This window comes from Pteropus vampyrus, unplaced genomic scaffold (assembly GCF_000151845.1).
Source record: "Pteropus vampyrus isolate Shadow unplaced genomic scaffold, Pvam_2.0 Scaffold126, whole genome shotgun sequence".
Classification (NCBI taxonomy): domain Eukaryota; kingdom Metazoa; phylum Chordata; class Mammalia; order Chiroptera; family Pteropodidae; genus Pteropus; species Pteropus vampyrus.
In genome coordinates this window covers 3,243,156-3,261,653 of record NW_011888907.1, presented here as the reverse complement: position 1 = coordinate 3,261,653, position 18,498 = coordinate 3,243,156, and the positions used below count along the sequence as shown (strand labels likewise).

General features: G+C 54.2%; 3 protein-coding genes across 4 annotated transcripts in view; 1 reads left to right on the top strand and 2 right to left on the bottom strand.

The window, feature by feature from the left end:
- UPF1 (UPF1, RNA helicase and ATPase) overlaps positions 1–5,907 on the top strand; it is a 32,151-nt gene extending 26,244 nt beyond the window's left edge. For both annotated transcript variants that reach the window (XM_011366749.2, XM_011366748.2), the window contains exons 19-24: positions 706–880; positions 1,280–1,361; positions 2,539–2,700; positions 2,785–3,002; positions 3,397–3,519; positions 4,137–5,907. In XM_011366749.2, the coding sequence (XP_011365051.1) occupies positions 706–880; positions 1,280–1,361; positions 2,539–2,700; positions 2,785–3,002; positions 3,397–3,516 (757 nt within the window). In that variant the 3' untranslated portion in view covers positions 3,517–3,519; positions 4,137–5,907. The remainder of the gene's footprint in view (positions 1–705; positions 881–1,279; positions 1,362–2,538; positions 2,701–2,784; positions 3,003–3,396; positions 3,520–4,136) is intronic.
- A 129-nt stretch (positions 5,908–6,036) lies between these two features.
- On the bottom strand, positions 6,037–8,058 carry GDF1 (growth differentiation factor 1). Its single transcript, XM_011366747.2, has 2 exons — positions 7,648–8,058; positions 6,037–7,087 (listed from the first exon to the last, which is right to left on the bottom strand). The coding sequence occupies exons 1-2, from the start codon at positions 7,967–7,969 to the stop codon at positions 6,297–6,299; spliced, it is 1,113 nt and encodes a 370-aa protein (XP_011365049.1). The 5' UTR covers positions 7,970–8,058; the 3' UTR covers positions 6,037–6,296.
- Positions 8,059–8,182: 124 nt separating this feature from the next.
- CERS1 (ceramide synthase 1) overlaps positions 8,183–18,498 on the bottom strand; it is a 12,213-nt gene continuing 1,897 nt past the window's right edge. The window contains exons 2-6 of the mRNA XM_023534528.1: positions 18,014–18,234; positions 16,271–16,432; positions 15,644–15,791; positions 15,297–15,406; positions 8,183–8,279 (exon numbers count right to left, since the gene is read on the bottom strand). Of these exons, the coding sequence (XP_023390296.1) occupies positions 8,237–8,279; positions 15,297–15,406; positions 15,644–15,791; positions 16,271–16,432; positions 18,014–18,234 (684 nt within the window). The 3' untranslated portion in view covers positions 8,183–8,236. The remainder of the gene's footprint in view (positions 8,280–15,296; positions 15,407–15,643; positions 15,792–16,270; positions 16,433–18,013; positions 18,235–18,498) is intronic.

Here is an 18,498-nt window from a genome sequence, read left to right as displayed (position 1 = left end):
GTTTTGGCCCTTCTGACCTGAGATTCAAACCCGGCGGGGGTGGGTGTGTTCCTGTTGAGTTGTTGAACTCACAAGTCTAATATTTTGGTTCTGTCTCCTTTTTGGCTCTGGGATGTAACTTCTCTGAAACAGTAGTAACAGCAGAAGGGACCTGGAGACCAAGGTGGCCCTCGTGCTGCCTGTGTGCCAGCCAGAAGTTGGGCTCATGTTCCTGTGTCAGTTTCTTCTCCACCCAGAGCACTTGGTTTTCATGGTGTACCCCTTTCTGTGGTGCCCTCTTGTTAGGTGGCTAACATGGAAGGCAGTGGCCTCAAAACAACTGGGCAAGAGTAAACCCCCATGGAAGCTAGGCCAGGCTTGAGCATTGAGTTACATGCCCCACCCATTAGTGTCCCTGAGGCAGCCCAGGAGGCTGACTTGGCTGCAACAGGGAGACTAGTCTTTGAGTCTGTCTACACACTAGAACGTTTTGTCATTTGAGCTCCTAGAAATCTGCCCTCAAACCGAGCATAGTGTCAGCAGCTTGCAGGGTGGTCTCTAGTGCTAGTCACCATGGGCAGGCCAGGCATCTGGGCAGGGAGGCTAAGGGTGGCCCCCAGGGACTTTGGACTCAGGCTTTGAGTTTGTCCTCAGATTGTTCTGCAGGTGTTTGCTTGCTTTCTGTGTGGCCCTAAGCACCGTGCTCTTTGTGCCCATACCTTACAGATACGGGGTCATCATTGTGGGGAACCCCAAGGCCCTATCCAAGCAGCCACTCTGGAACCACCTGCTGAATTACTACAAGGAGCAGAAGGTGCTGGTGGAGGGGCCCCTGAACAACCTGCGAGAGAGCCTAATGCAATTCAGCAAGCCCCGGAAGCTGGTCAACACCATCAACCCTGTGAGTGCTGGCTGTGGGTGGGCATAGGACAGGGCCGGGGCCCCTTTGTCCTCAGGCCCACATTTGGGCACATGGCAGTGAGCAGTGGCCAGTGTGGCTTGTGGTGAGTGTGTTTATGTCAGTATGTGAACAGGAGGAATGTTTGCTGGTGTATCCCCACACATCCTCCCACGCCAGTGTCTTGAGGCCTTTGCGGCTTGGGGCCATATGGGATGCTAAATCCTGGAGGTATCTAGGAGTTGGACACAGGCAGTTAGGAAGCCTTGTGAATCCGGGGTGCTCTGGGGGGCTGAGGCATGCAGTGCTGCTTGAGCTGAAGCCAGAGACCAAATGTTGAGCATCAAAGACCGGGTCATTTAAAAATGGGTGGGATTCCTCACCTACCCAAACCCTCTGCAGGGAGCTCGCTTCATGACCACAGCCATGTATGACGCCCGGGAGGCCATCATCCCAGGATCAGTTTATGATCGGAGCAGCCAGGGTGAGTCGCTCTGGGGGGGCCTGGGCTAGCACTGAGGATGTTGACCCTTCCCATGCCTGCACTGCCTCTGTCCACAGAAACCTGCCTGATAACGAGTTCCTTCTCAGCTTTTCTCATCTGAGATCAAAGAGTTGTCTTTGGCAGTTTCTAAAAACAAGATTTTTTAAACAACACAGCTCAGCCTGTTTGTCCCAGTGCCCCCGCCTGCCCTTTGCTCCTCTTCTCAGTGGGAATTTACACCTGCAGTTCCTTCAGGTGGACTGCAGCTTCATTTCAGGTTTCTCTTCCTTCCTGAAGCCTCAGCTTGCTCTGTCAGAACTCAAAGTTGGGTGCATGCCCTCCACTCCTGTGGGGGTCTCTTATGTCCTAAGGCTGAGTCTGGCCCCTGCTTCCTGGAACACTTCCTGCCTGAGCCAGTTTGTAGATAGTTTCAGTTCATTGCCCAGGTCCCTGCCTGCTGGGACCCTTCCTCATCCCAGCCCCTGCAGAGGGTGACCATTAAGCCCAAGCACTCAGTGCCACCTGCCGGTGTTTTACCTTGGGCTCTGTTCCCTCGTGTACTCTCCATCCATCCTGAGGGCACATGTATTACAGCTCCTCCTCTCACACATTACGTTACTTTCCTAGACCCCATATTCTCCTAGTTACTAGGCTTAGATTGGGGATTGTGTCCTCTGCCAACAACAACAGACCTCATCGCCACATCCAGTGAGTTGCTGTGTAGCTAAGAGTATGTGAGGCAGGTCCTCCTTCCCTGAGTTCTCTCCCTGGGTGCCAACCCAAAAGGCTACACTCTGAGGCCCTGGCCTTGGGGGACTTTGTCTTCAGCGGATCCACTGGTCTGTGGCGTTTAGGCGTTCTCTTGCTTTTTGTTGTGTGTGGGTGTGTGATGTGAACTTACAATTTAGCACAAAAAGGACCTTTTTATTTGAAATGGTATATGGTGGTTCTCATTTTCTCGGGTCCCAGTAGCAGTGTTTCTCAGAATCCCTGAGAGAAAAGGTGATCTCCTGGGCACCAGCCCCAGGAGATTGAAAGGGGGATTGAAGGTGAGAATCTGCCACAGGCTGCTCTGCTGTGGGGCACCCCGAGAACTGCAGGCAGAACAGCCAGTTGGGGGCAGGCAGCAGGCTCACCTGGATGCAGTGGGGGATAAACCATCTACCTTGTCTTGCAGGTCGGCCCTCGAACATGTACTTCCAGACCCATGACCAGCTCGGCATGATCAGTGCTGGCCCCAGCCACGTGGCTGCCATGAACATTCCCATCCCCTTCAACCTGGTCATGCCACCCATGCCACCCCCGGGGTATTTTGGACAGGCTAACGGGCCAGCTGCAGGTGAGCAAGTGCCAGGCCTCAATCAGTTGCACTTGTCTGTAAGGGTCAGACCTCCTTTAAGGGACCTTGGACACTGTCTTTCAGGCCGGGGCACCCCAAAAGGCAAAACGGGTCGTGGCGGACGCCAGAAGAACCGCTTTGGGCTTCCTGGGCCCAGCCAGACAAACCTGCCCAGCAGCCAGGCCAGCCAGGATGTGGCATCACAGCCCTTCTCACAGGGTGCCCTGACGCAGGGCTATATCTCCATGAGCCAGCCCTCCCAGATGAGCCAGCCTGGCCTCTCCCAACCTGAGCTGTCCCAGGTGAGCCTGCTGCTCTGAACCCAAAACATCTCAAACCTGCAGAGAAGCTACTCCAGCCCAAGGTACCCTCCCCACATACATAGACACCCTGACACACCCCTAGAGGCTCAGGAGGAAGATGGCCTCCTCCTGCATGACCGCCTTCAGCAGTGGGACTGCGGGGTCTAGAACATCTACAACACTGTACTTCCAAACAGTTCTATGCTGCTGGTCTAGGTTACCTGTCTCCGTGGTGAGGTAACTAGTGTGGGCCTCTTGCTGCTCAGGCTTGAGGACCAGGTTTCTGGATTTTTCTCTGGGTTTGGGTGGGGCTGGACACAGCAGGTTTTTGAGGCTGTGGGGACATAAGTCAGTCCCCTGACTGGCTGCTCATCTCCCTCACCGTATCTTTCAGGACAGTTACCTTGGTGATGAGTTTAAGTCCCAGATTGATGTGGCGCTGTCACAAGACTCCACATACCAGGGAGAGCGGGCATACCAGCACGGCGGAGTGACGGGCCTGTCCCAGTACTAGAAGGCAAGCCGGCCCCAGAGGAGGGCTTCACCAGGACCTGGACTTTTGGGGAAACTCAGGAAACGTGGTGGGAGTCTCAAGTCCCCGGGGGGCCAGCTCATGCTGCTGAAACCTGTTACTTAAGGTTCCTGTACCTCTGCTCATACTTCCCTGTCTTGTCCTCTCTTGAGAGTCTAGAACTCCTGGGAAAGGCAGATGTGGGGGCCTATAGCTCCCCAAGCTGGCAGGCAGGCAAGAGGATATACCCTTTGCTCTGACTGGCAGCTCGTGAGGGTGATGGGGGTCCCAGCCTCAGATGTGCAGGGCGCTTCTTCAAGAGATGTCTTTAGGTACCTGCGAGAGTCCTGCTGTGTAGTTCCCATCTGCCTGCCCTGAAGGTGGGGTGCTGGTGCTTAATGGGAGTAGTGGTACCACTGTTAGAGCACAGGCTCAAGCCTTAGCTCTAAGCTGCTTTCTCTCTCTGGGAAATCACTGGTCTCTGGGCTGTCCAGCACCTGAGGTCCCATTTCACAGGTGAAGACACAGGTGCAAAGGAGTCAGGGAGAAGGCCCTTTGCCTTTTAGGAGGGGCCAGACTCTGGCCTTCTCTGATGGCCTCATGCTCTCCCTCCCTCCCTACAGGTGGCAGCAGAAGAGCTAAGCTATGTGGCTTAGTCCATCAGCATCTTATTCTGGGTAATAAAAAATAAAAATAAATGGATACCTGTTTTCCACTGCTAAAACTGAAGCACCACTGTGAGCAACAGGAGAGGGAGAGGAGCACCCGAGGGAGAGCAGCCCGAGATAGCGAGCGCCCACTGCTGGCACCGCGGCGAGGAGACGAGAGGGAGAGTGGAGGTGGGGCCGGCCCGCCCGCGAGCCCTGCAGCCCGCTCGCCAAGGAGGCCCAGCTCGCCGCGTCCATACCTGGGTCTGTGACCAGGTGGAGGGAGGAAGACCCTCATCTCAGAGTAGCCCTTTCCTCTGTTTTTTCTTTCTTTTTCTCTTTTATTGAAAGGGGACTACGTTTTTGCAGGAATAACTTGCATTTCTGTGCTGAGCAGGCTCCTTGCAGGTGGCGACCACACCCAGAGAGCCCTGAAGAGTCTCGGGTTCTGTCCGTGCCATCTGAGACCATGCGGTCATGCTGCCTGTGTTCTAAGAGGGTTTTCATTTAAAGAAAATATGGTGTTTTGGGGTTTTCTGTTTGTTTTTTTAAAGATTCTTTCAAAGGAGTACTGGAAAATACACTTTACTGAGTTTGTCTCTCAAACCTTAGTGGTGGACCTGGGAAATGCAAGAAGCTTCCAGAAATGAAGTTTAAACGAGCAACACAACGAGGTTAGGATCAACACCTGTGACGCGATCATGGAGAGGATTTTTGTTTTCAGTTTAGCTTCCAGCAGCTTCTCCCTGCACATCAGGGCAGTGAGGAAGCGCTGCCCCGGCCGATGGGCAGCTCTATGAGCTCTGCTGGACTCCAAGAAGCAAGGTGCTTCCCACGAGCAACGGACTCAGCCCCTCGAGGGACCCCGGCAGGACTGACCATGTGGCCGGAGGGCGGGAAGGTGGCTGTTCCCTGCTGGTGTGGCTTCTTCTCCAGGGTTCTTTGGAGGATTTGGCAGAAGACAGCAGCCAAGAGGAGCCTTTTCCAAGGAGGCGCCCACAGTCACTGTGACTGTCGGACAAGCCAAGCACCATCCCTTCCCTGCCCCATTCTCCACCCCACTCCCAAGTTTGGAGCCCTTCTACCTATGGGCTGAGCTTCAGTGAGGTGGGATGGTTTCTGCTTTTGGGGGAAAAGTTTCAGAAATAAGTTGGTTCTACGCTGAAGGTGCTTGGAGGAGCTTGTCACATCAGCTGGTATAGGGGCATTGGTGTGGGTTTGCATTGCAGAAGTTCTGGCTGGGAGAGCCCCCTACCCTTGTTCCTTGCACACCATGGGGGTGTTTGATCATCTCCCTGGTGGCCACTTAGTTGGGGACTGTCCCCTGCCAACCCAGACCCTAGTAACCTTGACCCCCCAGCGTCCCCTCCCTGTGCGCCTGATATTGGCCCTTATCCGAAAGCCTCCAGATGCCAGCTGGTACACAGGAACACACAGGCACCTTCCTTCTGGCAAGGCCTCTTATTTATCCCATTGCTGTAGGATTTTCAATCCCCTTCTTTTGGTAGGCAGCCTAGAGGCATCTGGCTTGAATAGGCTTCGGCTGTGACCCTGTGCACCCACCCACCACCCTGTTCCTTCCTTGGAGTGCTCTGCCTCACTGTGCTGTTGGCTTTGTTCACCTTCTAGCAGCAATTACTCTTGTGAGTTTTCCAAATCAAAGAGCATCTGTACCAAGGCAGTGTCACTTCTGATTTTTGGTCAATTTGTTTTAAGCTCTTTTGTCACCAATAAAATCTTAAACAACTCTTGCATTCACGGGGCTGGATAAACTACAAGGGGTGGGAGAGCACTTGGTCTGGGGGCCTGGCTGGTTGGGTGACTCTGCCACCTCTAATGCTGAGGAGGTTTGGACCTGCACAGCAGGGACTCTGAAAGGAAGCACCTGGTTACCTCGTGATCAGCCCCTGGGCCTATGGGGGTGGGGGGTGCAGCTCTCAGCATCCCCTTATATGATGGGCTGCTTGGAGATGGGGCTCTAAGGGCAGGTGGCCTCAGTGTAGGGCCGCCCCTTCCCCCACCACCCTGGTGTCCATCGGATGGATGCAGCAGTTTCCTACCCCAGCCCCGGGTGACAAGACAAAGATGAATATCTGGGACCACGTAGTATTTATTGTTGGGGCCCCACTTGTTCCGTCAGCGGCAGCCACATTCGTCCACCACCATGTCCTCATAGTGCCGCAGGACCACGTTGTCGCTGTTGTCAAAAAAGAGCACTGAGATAGGCGACAGGCGCGCGGGCACACAGCAGGGGAGGCCGGTAGCGCTGGGAACGGCCGAGTGCATGAGCGCGCGCAGCACGGCATGGTTGAGCGCAGGCGGCCCGCCGGGCCCGGGCAGTGTGGCGGGCAGCGAGCACTGACCCTGGCAGTAGTTGGCCAGGAAGCCACGCGGCGCGATGACCCAGCGGTGCCAACCCACCTCGCGGAAACTCACGTAGAGTCGCCGCGCGCGACACGCGCCCCCGAGGCCGCGGCCCACCGCGGGCTCGGCATCGCGCCGGGGCCGGGTCAGGGGGTGGCACAGGCGCGAGTCGAGGGTCACCAGCAACAGGGAGGCCTCGATCAGGCTCGCGCAGGCGCCAAAGGCCGGGGGGCGCAGGGCCAGAACCAGACGGAGGCTGCGCGGCGCCGAGGCGTTGTGGGCCCAGGCGGCGCCCAGCAGCTCGACGCGCACTGGTGTCCCCAGAGTGGCCACCGCCTGGCGGAGCAGCACCGACCCCGCGCCCGCGCCTTCGGCCTCTCGTCCCACGCTCAGCTCCCAGCCGCCCGCCGCCCCCGCCGTCGCTTCTGCCTCCGCGAAACGCATCTCCAGGCGGGCATGGCTCGGGAGCTCGTCGGGTTCCACCGCTGACAGGTCGAAGACTACGTTCCACTCTGTGCACTGCCCCGTGGGAGAAGTGGGCCCCAGGGTCCGGGCGCGCGCACCTGAAGAGGCAGAGAGAGGGCTCGGCTCGCGCTGCGTACCCGTGCGGTGCCGGCCTGCGCGCCAGGGGATCTCGCTTGGGGACAGGGTGGAAGGTGAGGGCCTGAGGCTGAGGGCGCACCATCTGTTAACAGGGCGTCAAATGGTGTGAAGGAGGGGGATGGATAGAGTGGGGGCGCGGCATCGCTTGCAAGGAAGAGACATGCCCAGTGCAGGGTGGCCTGCCCGTGTTGGAAACACACAGATAGGGAAGAGATGCTGGGGCTGGGTGGCATCCGCAGGAAGGCTTCAAATGGTGGGAAGCAGCAGGGATTTGGGGGAGTGGGGGCAGGGCTTCAGCTGCAATCAAGAGTCCTTGCCCAGTGCAAGGCAGCCTGGCCTTGTGGCCACTATCCCCGGTTCCCGCAGGTGTCCACGGGAGGAGCAGATGAAGTACAGGGACCCAGATTTCTCGTGGGGTTGGGTGCGTACCCTCTCAGCCGCTGGAGGCTCGTGGCGGGCTGGGACGCCCAGGAGGGTCTCGGACTCCCAGACCCACACCCCCAGCGCAGGCCCCACTTACCGCGGTCCAGGATGTGGCGCACGATGTTCCCGGCGACTCCCAGCTCCTCCACGTGGCACGGTCGCTGGATGGCCCCCGGGGATGTCCGTCGCGGGCTCGTCCTGGCCTCCTGCGGGTCCCGGCGGCGGAAGAGGCGCCACATGACAGGGGGTACGGGCCGGGACTTTGGTGCGCCTTGGGGCGTGTCGCGTAGCCCCAGGGCCTGGAGCAGAGCGGCGGCAGCGCCTGGGGCCGCAGGGGCGCGGGCCGGGAGCGGCGAGGGCAGCAGCAGGGCCAGGAGAAGAAGGACATGGTGGTCTGGACGGCGAAGTGACGGTGGCATGTTCCTCGCAGGCGGCAGCCGGACGAGTGCTCGGGGGTTTGTGGCTGGGCGGGGTCAGGGCATGAGGGGTGTGGCCAAGGTCCTGAAGCAGGACCGGGACCGACCCGGGGGCGGGGTCCGGGGAGAGGGGTCGGGGTCCTGGGAGTGGCCAAGGCCCGGGAGGGACAAAACTGGTCGGGGCCAGGGTCGGAGGGAGGGGCAAAACCTTCCTTGGGTGCGAAGTGGGGCGGGGCTGGGTCTTGGGAGACAAGGTGGGTGTCGAAGGGTTCAGAAGCGTTTGTCTTTCACTAGGCCGTTCCTCAGTGGCTTCCTGGGGGCCAGAACCGGGCCCGTGTTAGCCTGTGGACACGCGACCCCGCGTTTCCCCATGTCCTGCCCGCCTTGCCCTCCACGTTCCTTTTCCCAGCCTCTCTCCTTGTTCAGTTCTTCCCCACAATTAAACCCTCCTCTCCCCTACCCCCTTCCTTCCCACCCTGAACCGCGGCGACTGCTGGAGAGCAAATACCACCCACCCACCTCTGCCTAGCCCTACTGCTTCAACCTGGATCAACCCTGCATTTTATCTTCCTCTGGTCCCCGGAGGCAGAACTGGCCAGAGGCCCCTGCAACCAGCCTTGGCAGGCTTGTGGGCTCCAGCAGCCCTGGCTAGCTCATAGCTGCACCCGTCCAAGCTTCCCTGCCCCTTCATTCTCCATCCACTGTCTACACCACTGCGGCCCCGACCTTCCTTCCATGATTTTTAAAAAACACAATATTTTACAACTAATCAACATGCTAAGTGTTCAGCTTAAGATCTGAGAAAGGCCCCTGACGTCTAAATATGTATGGTTTGCATATTTAAAACTTCTATAAGGATGTCTTCAATTTTCCAAAAACATGACACTTTGAGATCTCTCCCATGCACACTGCTGTCCTCCACAGATTCCATTTTCCTTTCAAGTCTCTGGGGTTCTGATGGGGAGGAGACCTGTGCTCCAGGGGTCTGCCCAGGCCCACCTGGCTGGACCTGATGGGTTTCTGCCCCCATACCTTGTCTCCTATGCCAAAGCTCAGTTGCATCCTGTTTAACCAACCGGCTGGTGCCCAGATGGCATCTCACTGCAGCCTAATGTCAATGGCCATTGGCCATCCTTGTTCCCACTTATGGGAATCCTTTGCCTTTGCACACTGTCTACTGGTCTGTGTAGAAGTGGGTTCTACAGTCTAGTTTACACACAAATGTTTTAAGTTTTTTGAGCCAATAATATGTTCTCATGATCTAGATATCAGAAAGCATAGAAAACCCACAGTCGACCAGAGCCACTCCTGGGATGTAGCCTCACTCACAGATACTAGCAGACACCCTTTCACATAAAAACATAGACTTTTCTGGAGAAAATGGTCTCAGTCACTTTATTCAGTCTTTTCCTTGGGCTAGAGCCTGCTGGTTGTACCTTCCCCGGGGGCACACATCCCACCCTCCGTGCTTTTCCATTGGGTCACTGATTTCTCACTGCTGCCAGCAGGAGCCCTTTATCTGTGAGGTTATAGATAAGCTCTGTGGGGACCTCCATGTGTCCTTTGTCTTCTGGCTTTGCCTGTCAGTCCTTTAGACCAGCAGTCCCCAACTTTTCTGCCACCAGGGACCGGTGCTCCTATGAGAATCTAATGCCTGATGATCTGAGGTGGAGCTGAGGCGGTGACGCTAGCGCTGGGGAGCAGCTGCAAAACAGATGAAGCTTCACTCGCTCACCAGCTGCTGTGCAACCCGGTTCCTAACAGATTGGTAAAGGTCCATGGCCAGGGGTTTGGGGATTCCTGCTTTAGACAAAGCAGAGGGAGGTTCCTAGCTTCTCACTGTTTTAATATATAGTTCAATTACTAGACAACATGATGTCCGATTTGGGCTCTCACTGGAGTTCCTGGCTTCTACTTCTGTGTCGACAACTTTGATCTCTTGGAGGCTGCCCTGGGGGCTGATGCAAGATCATCTCCAGATGGTCACCAAGTGTCCCACCATGTACAACAGTCCTTCCTCCCTTCCTAGTGACATTTATTACTTGCTCAAGTGTGATGGACTCAGCTCTGTTCCCACATAGTTTTAATTCTTGTATTTTTCTAGTAATTTTAATGCCTTCAGGGATCGGTCCCCCCCCCCTCCGCCGCCACATGCCTTTGTCAGAGCTTTCCTGCTGATTCTGTGTTGTTTTATGCACAAGTTTCTGAGTGCCCCTCCCCGCTCATAAGCAGTGTTAGTATTTTTTCAGGGGGATGGGGGCAAAGGCCTCTACAATATCAGCTATACTTTTCGGTTTCAGTGCACAACTACAGAGAAAGAAAATCAGGAGAGGGAGGAAGGTGGAGGGACATGAGGACACGTGGTGACTCAGGATGGATTCTGGATGTTTCCTGGAGGATAAGGAGATGGGGAGTGAGTGGACTCCCTGAGGTTTCCCAAGGTTTGCACCCTGAGTTGGACAAGTGTCCAGATGGATAGGTGTCCAGAAAAGGCAGTTTGGGGTGGGATGCGGGTTGATTTGGGATATTTTAAAAGAATGACATTATGCTTAGAATGTCAAGCAGATGCTAGAGACAAAATGGTGCTCAAGAGGAGCACTGCAAGCTGCGAGAGGAACTTGGAAGTTGGGGCGGATTAAGTGAAAAGGCCCTGGGAGATGGGAAGGCTGGCGGGAGGCCACAGAGGGAGCAGGAAGCTCCAGGAGTGGGGCAAAAACATCAAGAAGTCGGGGAGCAAATTGGTGGTTGCATAAGGGGTCACTGGGTTGGGTGTGGGGTTTCTTTTAGGGGTGATGAAATTTTCTAAAACTGACTGTGGTGACGTCGCACAACTCTATGTATGGATTAAAACATTGAATTATACACGGTAACTGGATGAACTGTATGGTGTATGAATTCTGTCTCAACAAAAACTGTTATTAAAATAAGGGAAGGCGACCCCAGGTTTAGCACCAAGAAGGCCTCAGTGGAGCCAGACAGGAGTGGTCTTGGGGTGGTGCGGGGAAGACCTTGGAATGGGGTGAGTGTGAGAATGGAGGAGGATGGAGGGGTTTTACTGTAAGGGAGGGAAACGGGCCAGGCTGGCACGGAAGGGTAGAGAGCAAGGATTTCTCTTCTTGGCCAGCATGTCTAGAGGCGGCAAGAGGGTGGATGGCCCTGCCCCTGGACCGTGGCCTCAGTGGGAGATGGACTATCCACTGAAGCAGCCAACCAGCTCGAGGTAGATGTCCTCATCTGGCCACTCCTGTTGCCTTGGGGACATGGAGGACAGGTTGTTGGTCCAGGGGACGATGGTGACGGTGGCACTTGGCAGCTGAGGAGAAGGGAGAGTCAAGGGAAAGGAGGCATGCTGGTACTGCTTAGGAATCGCTGAGGACCCCCCTCCGGTCCATGGTGGTGCTGCAGTGTGAGCCAGATGTGTGGGTCACAGATCTTTAGACATGGGCAACAATGCAGGGGATAGCGTTGGAAAACTGAATGAACAAAGCAGTGAGGTATCATTGGGGGGAGGGTGTCAGTAGACCCAGAGTCAGATGAGGGGCCCTTGGATGACCCCTGAGAGGACGATGTGCTTCAGGCAATGGTTCAGGGCACAGGGGCCAGCCCAGGGTGCTGAATTAATCCAGGAGGGTGTTCTACCAGGTGGCCAGTGTCCCAGCTGTGGGAGTGATCAGGAGAACAGAAGCAGGAGTGAAGATGGGGCAGGGAGAGGAAGGGATCATATTGTCATATGGTTTGTTTCTCCTGAATTATTTCAAAGTGGTTCTTGGTCATCATTTTCTTACTGCTTTCAAACCTAACTAAATTATCATCTATACAGTTTGCATGATCCTGATTCTGAGCAATCGAGGTTACCCCTTTGGCTTAGTGTGGACAATTCTGAGAAATGTTCCTGTGTCTAAAAACATCTATTCGCTCTGGTTCTGAGTTGCTGGATGAGAAGCACAAAGCATGGACTGTACCTCCTGTTGTCCCATCACCCCAAGGTTCAGGGCTACATCATGAGGAATGTTCTAGATCAAGAATTACACCTGAATTTCTCTTCCTGTCCTTTCAGTTGCAACTTTTACGTACCCTGGAGTTAAAGTCTTTTAACTTTTAACAGTATGGGGTAGAGTTAAAAGAAAAAAATTTCATAACTGTCATGATTATTCATATATGTTTATGTGAATGCTTAATATTTGAGATTCTACCCTCTTATTTGCATCACTTTGCTGCTTTTTCTAACCTTCCCTTTTTGCATTTATTTTGTTGTTTTTTATTCCATTCTCTACACCTGGTAGTGTTAACATAAGTACCTAATACAGCCTAAGGGTAATCCTCACCTTCTTGCAAAATGCAAATCCCCCAATCCTGTTTCAATATTTAATACTTCAGTTCTAATTTTTTTATGTTTCAAATTAGGCATTTAAAATGTTTACCCAGTTATATGTCACTTCCTCTGCTGATCTGCCTCTTGAGAGAGCTTTCCTGATTTCTGAAATATAACTTTATTTTTCATTCCTGTGGGTGTCCTTTCTCTTAATTGTTTTTAAAATTGTGTACAAAATTCTTGGTTGCTTGTTACTTTAATTCATTACTTGAGGTGATACTTTATTTTACTCTACGGTCATCTAGTGTCCCTTGATGCCATTAGTCTGTCATTATTTAGTAGGTCATCTCTTCTTTTCTGTGACTGTTTTGCATTTTCACTATGACGTATTTGGGGCATAGATGCCTTTTTATTCACACTTTATGACTGATATCTTGTCACTTCCTGGAAAATTCTCAGCACATGTCTTCTCATATTGTCTGTCCCCAACTGTCTCCTATTAGAACTCAGACCAGGTCATTCTTAGAATTCTAGCTGCCAGTTTCCATCTGTTGTGCTGCATTCTGGGTAATTTCTTCTCAGCTTTCAAATTACTGATTCTCTCTTCAGCTGTATCTAATCAGGTGAGCCTTCACAGCTGTAGTAGGTTGAATGGTGTTCCCTGAAAAGAGAGGTCCATGACCTAATCTCTGGAACCTGTGAATGTGACTTTATTTGGAAAAAAAAGGTCTCTGCAGATAATAATCAAGTGAAGGAATTGAAGCCTGAAAAGCCAGAGAGAAGGCCATGTGAAGACGGAGGCAGAGATTGGAATGATGTAGCCACAAGCTAAAGAATACCCAGAGCCCCAGAAACTGGAAGAGGCAGAAGGGTCCTCCCCTACAGCCTTCAGAAGGAGTGTGGCCCTGCTGACACTCCTGTTAAGTCTATGGTACTTTGTTACAGACAGCAGCCCCAGGAAAGCAAGAGAACATCCAATGCCGTTTTTGACAGTCTCTCATGCCTTTTAAGTAAACTTTTTATTTTAGAATAATTTTAGATTTGCAGAAACATTGCAAAGATAGTATAGAGCGCTCCAGTGCAGCCCGCACCAGCTTCCCGAATGGTAACATCTTATGTCTCCACAGTACATTTGTCACCACTAAGAAACCAATGCTGGGGCACTGCTATGAACCAAACTGCAGACTTTATTTGGATTTCCCCAATTTTTCCACGGCTGTCCTTTTACTGGTCCAGGATCCCACATTGCATTCGGTCCTCTGATGTGAAACAGGTCCTCAATCTCCTTGTATTCCATGACCTGATGGTTTTGAGGTGTCCTGACCACCCCCATTTTTATACCCAACTGTACTAACTCTAGCCATCCATGGGGAATCAAGTCCTGCTAGTGGTGCCCATGGGGTTGAACATGGCAGCATGTCCCCTTGCACGCCCTGTCACTTCTGTGCAGAGTTCACGTTCTGCCATCCTAGTGGGAATGCTGGTAGGGCGTCAGACCCCCAACTCCCATTCTGGCTGGATATTCTTAGGGAAATAGAGTAGAGAACGGCACCAGGTAGGGCTGGGGGTATGGCCTTAGGCTCTGCAGTTATAAGGACTATCCGCCAAGAGTTCACTGTTCTACAGCAGGAAGAGCTTTCAGATTTTTAGATCCGACCAGGTAGATGTCTCCTCTCCTCTATCCCTGGAGTCCTCTGAGCCACTGCTGCTCCTGGACACCTCTGAAGGTCAGTTGTCCTCGTTGAGACCTCACTGATCTTTCTTCAGAATTCCTGACTCTAGTTCCCCGGACATCGATGATCAAACATCCCCCAGACCAGACTCCTAGACGCCCCCTCCGCCGGCATGCATCTGCCCGACTCCCGTTTCGTTAAATGGCAGCTCAAGCCAGAAGTCTTGGGTCATCTTTGATTCTTTTATTTTAGCTTTACCTACATCCAAAGCAAGTCTGGTTGGTTCTACAACAGAGTTGGGAACTGACCACTGGGTGACCTCACCTGCTGCCCAGCCCTCTTGTGTCTTGATCCCCGTTCACCTGCCTGACCCTTCCCCACCCTGGGTGCTGTGGTGCCGTGTTGGTGCAAAGAGCTTCTCCGTTCTGGCAATGCCCCAGTTCTCTGCTCCTCTTCTTCCATCTTTATGGAGATTTTTAAATCTCTGTTCCCATCATCCTCCTTGCCGCCCATCCTGACCCACCTCATCGAGATCTGAGCCCACTGCTTCCCCACGATCACCCCCCAGAGGCCAAAGTAGAGGTCCACTTGATCAGCACCCTGACCGCCCACTTGCTCAAACACGTCACATTGCCTCTGGGCACTGCAAACCCTGGACCCTGCTGGTCATCCAAACCTGCCTCCAGTCACTCCTGGGCCCCTTCAGGCCAGGGGCTTCAGAAACCATCTGGCTCACATCCCAGGGCTGGTGAGTCCCAGAGACCCTGCCTCCGGGATGCTCAGTGAGGCCCCTTTTCCTCTCCTTCCCTAGGACTCTCACTTGGGCCAGACTGGGTCTGAACCCCCGGCCTCATCTCCTTCTTGAGTGGCCAGTGGGCCAGGGAGCATCAGCGTGGACAGAGTGTGCGCTTTCTGGGCCTCCCGTGTCACCCCCTTATTCTCACCTCCACTGCCACCCGCTTTAGAGGTTACCCTCTGGCCTGGCCAATGACTGCTGCTCACCACCCATGGGGGCCCTTGCTCACCTGCTCTGGACATGCCAGCCAGTTGGCTTGGCCCTCACTGCTCCACTGATGACACCCTGCTTCTTGTCTCTTACCACTCTTCCCCACCCTGATCTCTCTGCCCTCTACCCGCTCCCCATTGTCTGTCCTTACATCATCTAATTCTGTCACTACATCATCCACACCTTTACTGCAGTCTCTGTTTTGGACGTAGGCTCCAGGGGCAGCATCCGCTATGGCCTCATTTGTTCATGTGTCTCCAGGGCCCGCCTACAGAGCACGCTCAGACTGACAGACGTGGCTAAAGGAAGAACCCGGGGCGGCGGCCCCTCCACACTCACTCAGCTTTGCTGGGCTTGGGGCTCGGGGCCTCTGCTGCGTCGTATTCTCGCACATCCTTCAGCTCACGCACCTGGCCCGTCAGCACCTTGGCAGCAAAAGCCACGATGTACTGTGGGAGGGGAAGGCACAGGTGAGAAAAGAGCCTTACCCCACCATGCTGTCCTTCTGATGGCCATGCGCTCCTGACACTGGCCATTTGCATGAGTTGTTCTCATTGCCTAACATGCCCCTTCCTGGACACGCCTGAGAAGGGCCTGCACCTGGACCACTGCCCAGGGATGAGGACTAGGATGGGACTGCTGGCTGAGGAAGTGGGTGGGTAAGGAGCTGTGGGTGGCAGACTCACCAGGAACCAGTAAAGGTTCATGAGAGTGAGAAGCAGTAGGAGTGTGTTGAAGAAGAAGTAGAAGGGAATGTCAGGCACCGAGCGCAGGCTGCAGTGGCATGTGGCATACAGGACCTTGAGCGGGAACCAGTAGAGGCGGAACCAGAACCTGTTGGGGGAGGGTGAGAAACAGGTCGGGAGGCTGTGGGCAAGAGGGAGGGTGGCCCCACCTGACCCCTGTCCTGTCCCATCTGGTTTCATCTATCTGTTCCTGCTCATTCCCACCCATCCTTATCCCTCTGCCCCACCCCTGCCTGCTCCTGCCCATCTATCTCCATTCCCGCTGTCCTTTCCTGCCCAACCATGCTCCTTCCCCACTTCATTCAGCTCCTCCCCTTCCCTGTCAGGCTACACCCCTTTCATGAGCCTCTCCTTCTTTCCCGCCTGGCTCTACCCCTTCCTTCCCACAAGGCCTGCCTACTTCCTTGATTGGCCCTTCCCTTGCCACCAGACCTGCCTTCTTTCCTGCATAACCCTGCCTGCCCTCACCTAGCACCCCTACCAGGCCCACACCTCTCCTGCCTGGCCTCGCCCCGCCCCACCCCTTCCCACAAGCCCCTCTCCTTCCCGTGGGCCCTGCCAGCTCACCAGCTGAGGCTGAAGCTGAGGCAGCCCAGGTCTGCAGCCAGGGCATGCAGTGGATGGTGGGACCCTCCGCGGGACTTGAAGTAGACATTGAGCTTGGTGAACTCCAGCTGCACATCACTGATGTCATGCAGGAAAAGCACCAGAATGCCCACATTGTGGTACCTAGGGAAGAAAGTGGGGCAGGACAGGGGAGAGGGCGGGTCATATTGGGGATCCCCCTGCACTGAGGCCCCAAGATAGGCCCCTGGTCCTCACCTTCCCATAGATCCTCCAGAGCCACTCTTCCTGGCCCATCTGCCCTGTTTACCCTCCCAACAGGTCAGGTCTGTGGCAGCATAGGCTGTGTTCATTCAGGGGCAGCCCACCTGCCTCACTGTCCCCAGGTGGCCCAGGAGCCTCCCTGAAAGTTCCCTCTTTAGTCCTTCCTCATCTCCATGATCTCTGACCCTAAACAACCCCTGACCCTCACAGCCCTGGGCCATTCTGTATCCAGATCCCCCACAAGTTTGCTGACACTCCCAGGTTTACACGATTAATCTAAACTTCACTGCGAGCTGCAGATGACTGGGAAAGGCTGTGTCCCCACTAGAATCTACAGAAGCCCGAAAGCCGGTCCCCTGTCCCTTCCCAGCGTTCCCCTTATAGCTGCTTGGGCCAAGGGGCCTGAATTCAGCCTAGGTGGGGCTGTGGATTTCACCATGTCTTCTCCCACTTGGCCCTCCTGCCCCAGGCCCTTTCCATGTGCTGTTCCCAGAGCCCGACATGCACCTCCCTGGGAGTCACGGAGCTCTCCTTCACCTCCTTTCAGTCCTTGCTCGCCTGTCACCCCAGTCCACCCCTCCCAAACCTCACTACCCCTCAGTCCTTATCTTCCCACTTGATTTTTCTCCATAATTATCACCTTCAAACAGATTATTTTCTTTTTCTTTTTTTTTGGGTGGTGGTGGTGGTGGTGGTGGTATCATCTGATTCTACTCTCTAGATCAGTGCTAATACAATTTTCTAGAATGACAGAAATGGTTTAAACCTGCATTGTCCAATATGGGAGCCACCAGCCACATATGGCCGCTGAGTAGCTAAACTATGGCTGCTGTGGCTGAGGAACAGGATGTATGATTTTATTTACGTTTAATTGAAGTTGAAGTAGACACCTGTGGCCAGCGCTGTACTGGAGGGTGCAGCTATGGCAGCTAGTTCAATAACAACAGAATGTGAATGTATATGTCATTTTTGATTTTCTATCAGCCACGTTAAAAAAAAAGCAGAGAGTAGTTAAAATTAATTTTAATAATGCATTCTAATTAACTCAGTACATCCAAAATATTGCCATTTCAACATGTAATGGGTGTAAGAAGGGCACTGACAAGATATCTTCACTCTTTTGCCTTTGTAACTGGGATGGCTTGTATACAATCAGCAGGCCGTGGTTTGGTGAAGTGGCCCCATGCAGGCTCTAAAATGCCAGTGCTTGTCCGTTGTGTTGTTGATGGCTTCCCCCCCAGCAGAACCCACCATACAGCAGGTGCTCAGGAAGCACTTCTATGTGACCTGATCTGGGGTGCCATCCGGGTGGGGTTGGAGTGGGATGGGGTGGGGGCTCCCTACATATGTTTCACCCCACTCTTCTGGAATCTCTCTGGACCCTCCCCCATGGAAGCCCCCATGCTCCCAACCCCAAGACGTGGGCCTCTGCCCCGTGCCAGCCTCCCACTCCTACTCGTGCGGCCACCCTCTGGGACTCACCGGAAGGCATAGGAAGAGACGATGAGGACCAGGGTGACCACGTGGTGGACGAGCATGACCACCGAGTCCTTGCGCCAGGCGTCCATGTACAGCGTGGCGTAGATGGAATGGCCATAGAAGCTTCCCTGCAGCAGGTAGGCGGCCGCAATGTCCCGTGGCACCTCCATGCCCGGTGTCCAGTCTGGGGAGAGCCCGACCGCGCCATCAGGGGCCTGCAGAGCCTGCAAGACCCTCAAGCTGGGCATGCATCTTCCCCATGCTGGGGCAGGCCAAGTCTCTGCAGGTGTCCTGGCCACTGGTTTTCCACCTCGATGGAAAACCCATTATTTTTTATGATTAGGTATTATCTTCTAGAACATTTTTAGATTTATAGAAAAGAAGTGCTCCTACTCCTGAAATCTGTCCCTTGCAGCATTTCCAGCTCTGCCTTGGCTGCCCTTTCCATCTTCTCTCTCAAGCCAGCTGGGATGCTTCTGTCCCGGGTA

Bases quoted from the DNA above. Each gene is read 5' to 3' on its own strand.
- GDF1 (XM_011366747.2), bottom strand. From the start codon at position 7,969: ATGCCACCGTCACTTCGCCGTCCAGACCACCATGTCCTTCTTCTCCTG. The intron at 7,088-7,647 runs GTAAGTGGGGCC...CTGCCTCTTCAG, and splicing joins GCGCCACATCCTGGACCGCG to GTGCGCGCGCCCGGACCCTG.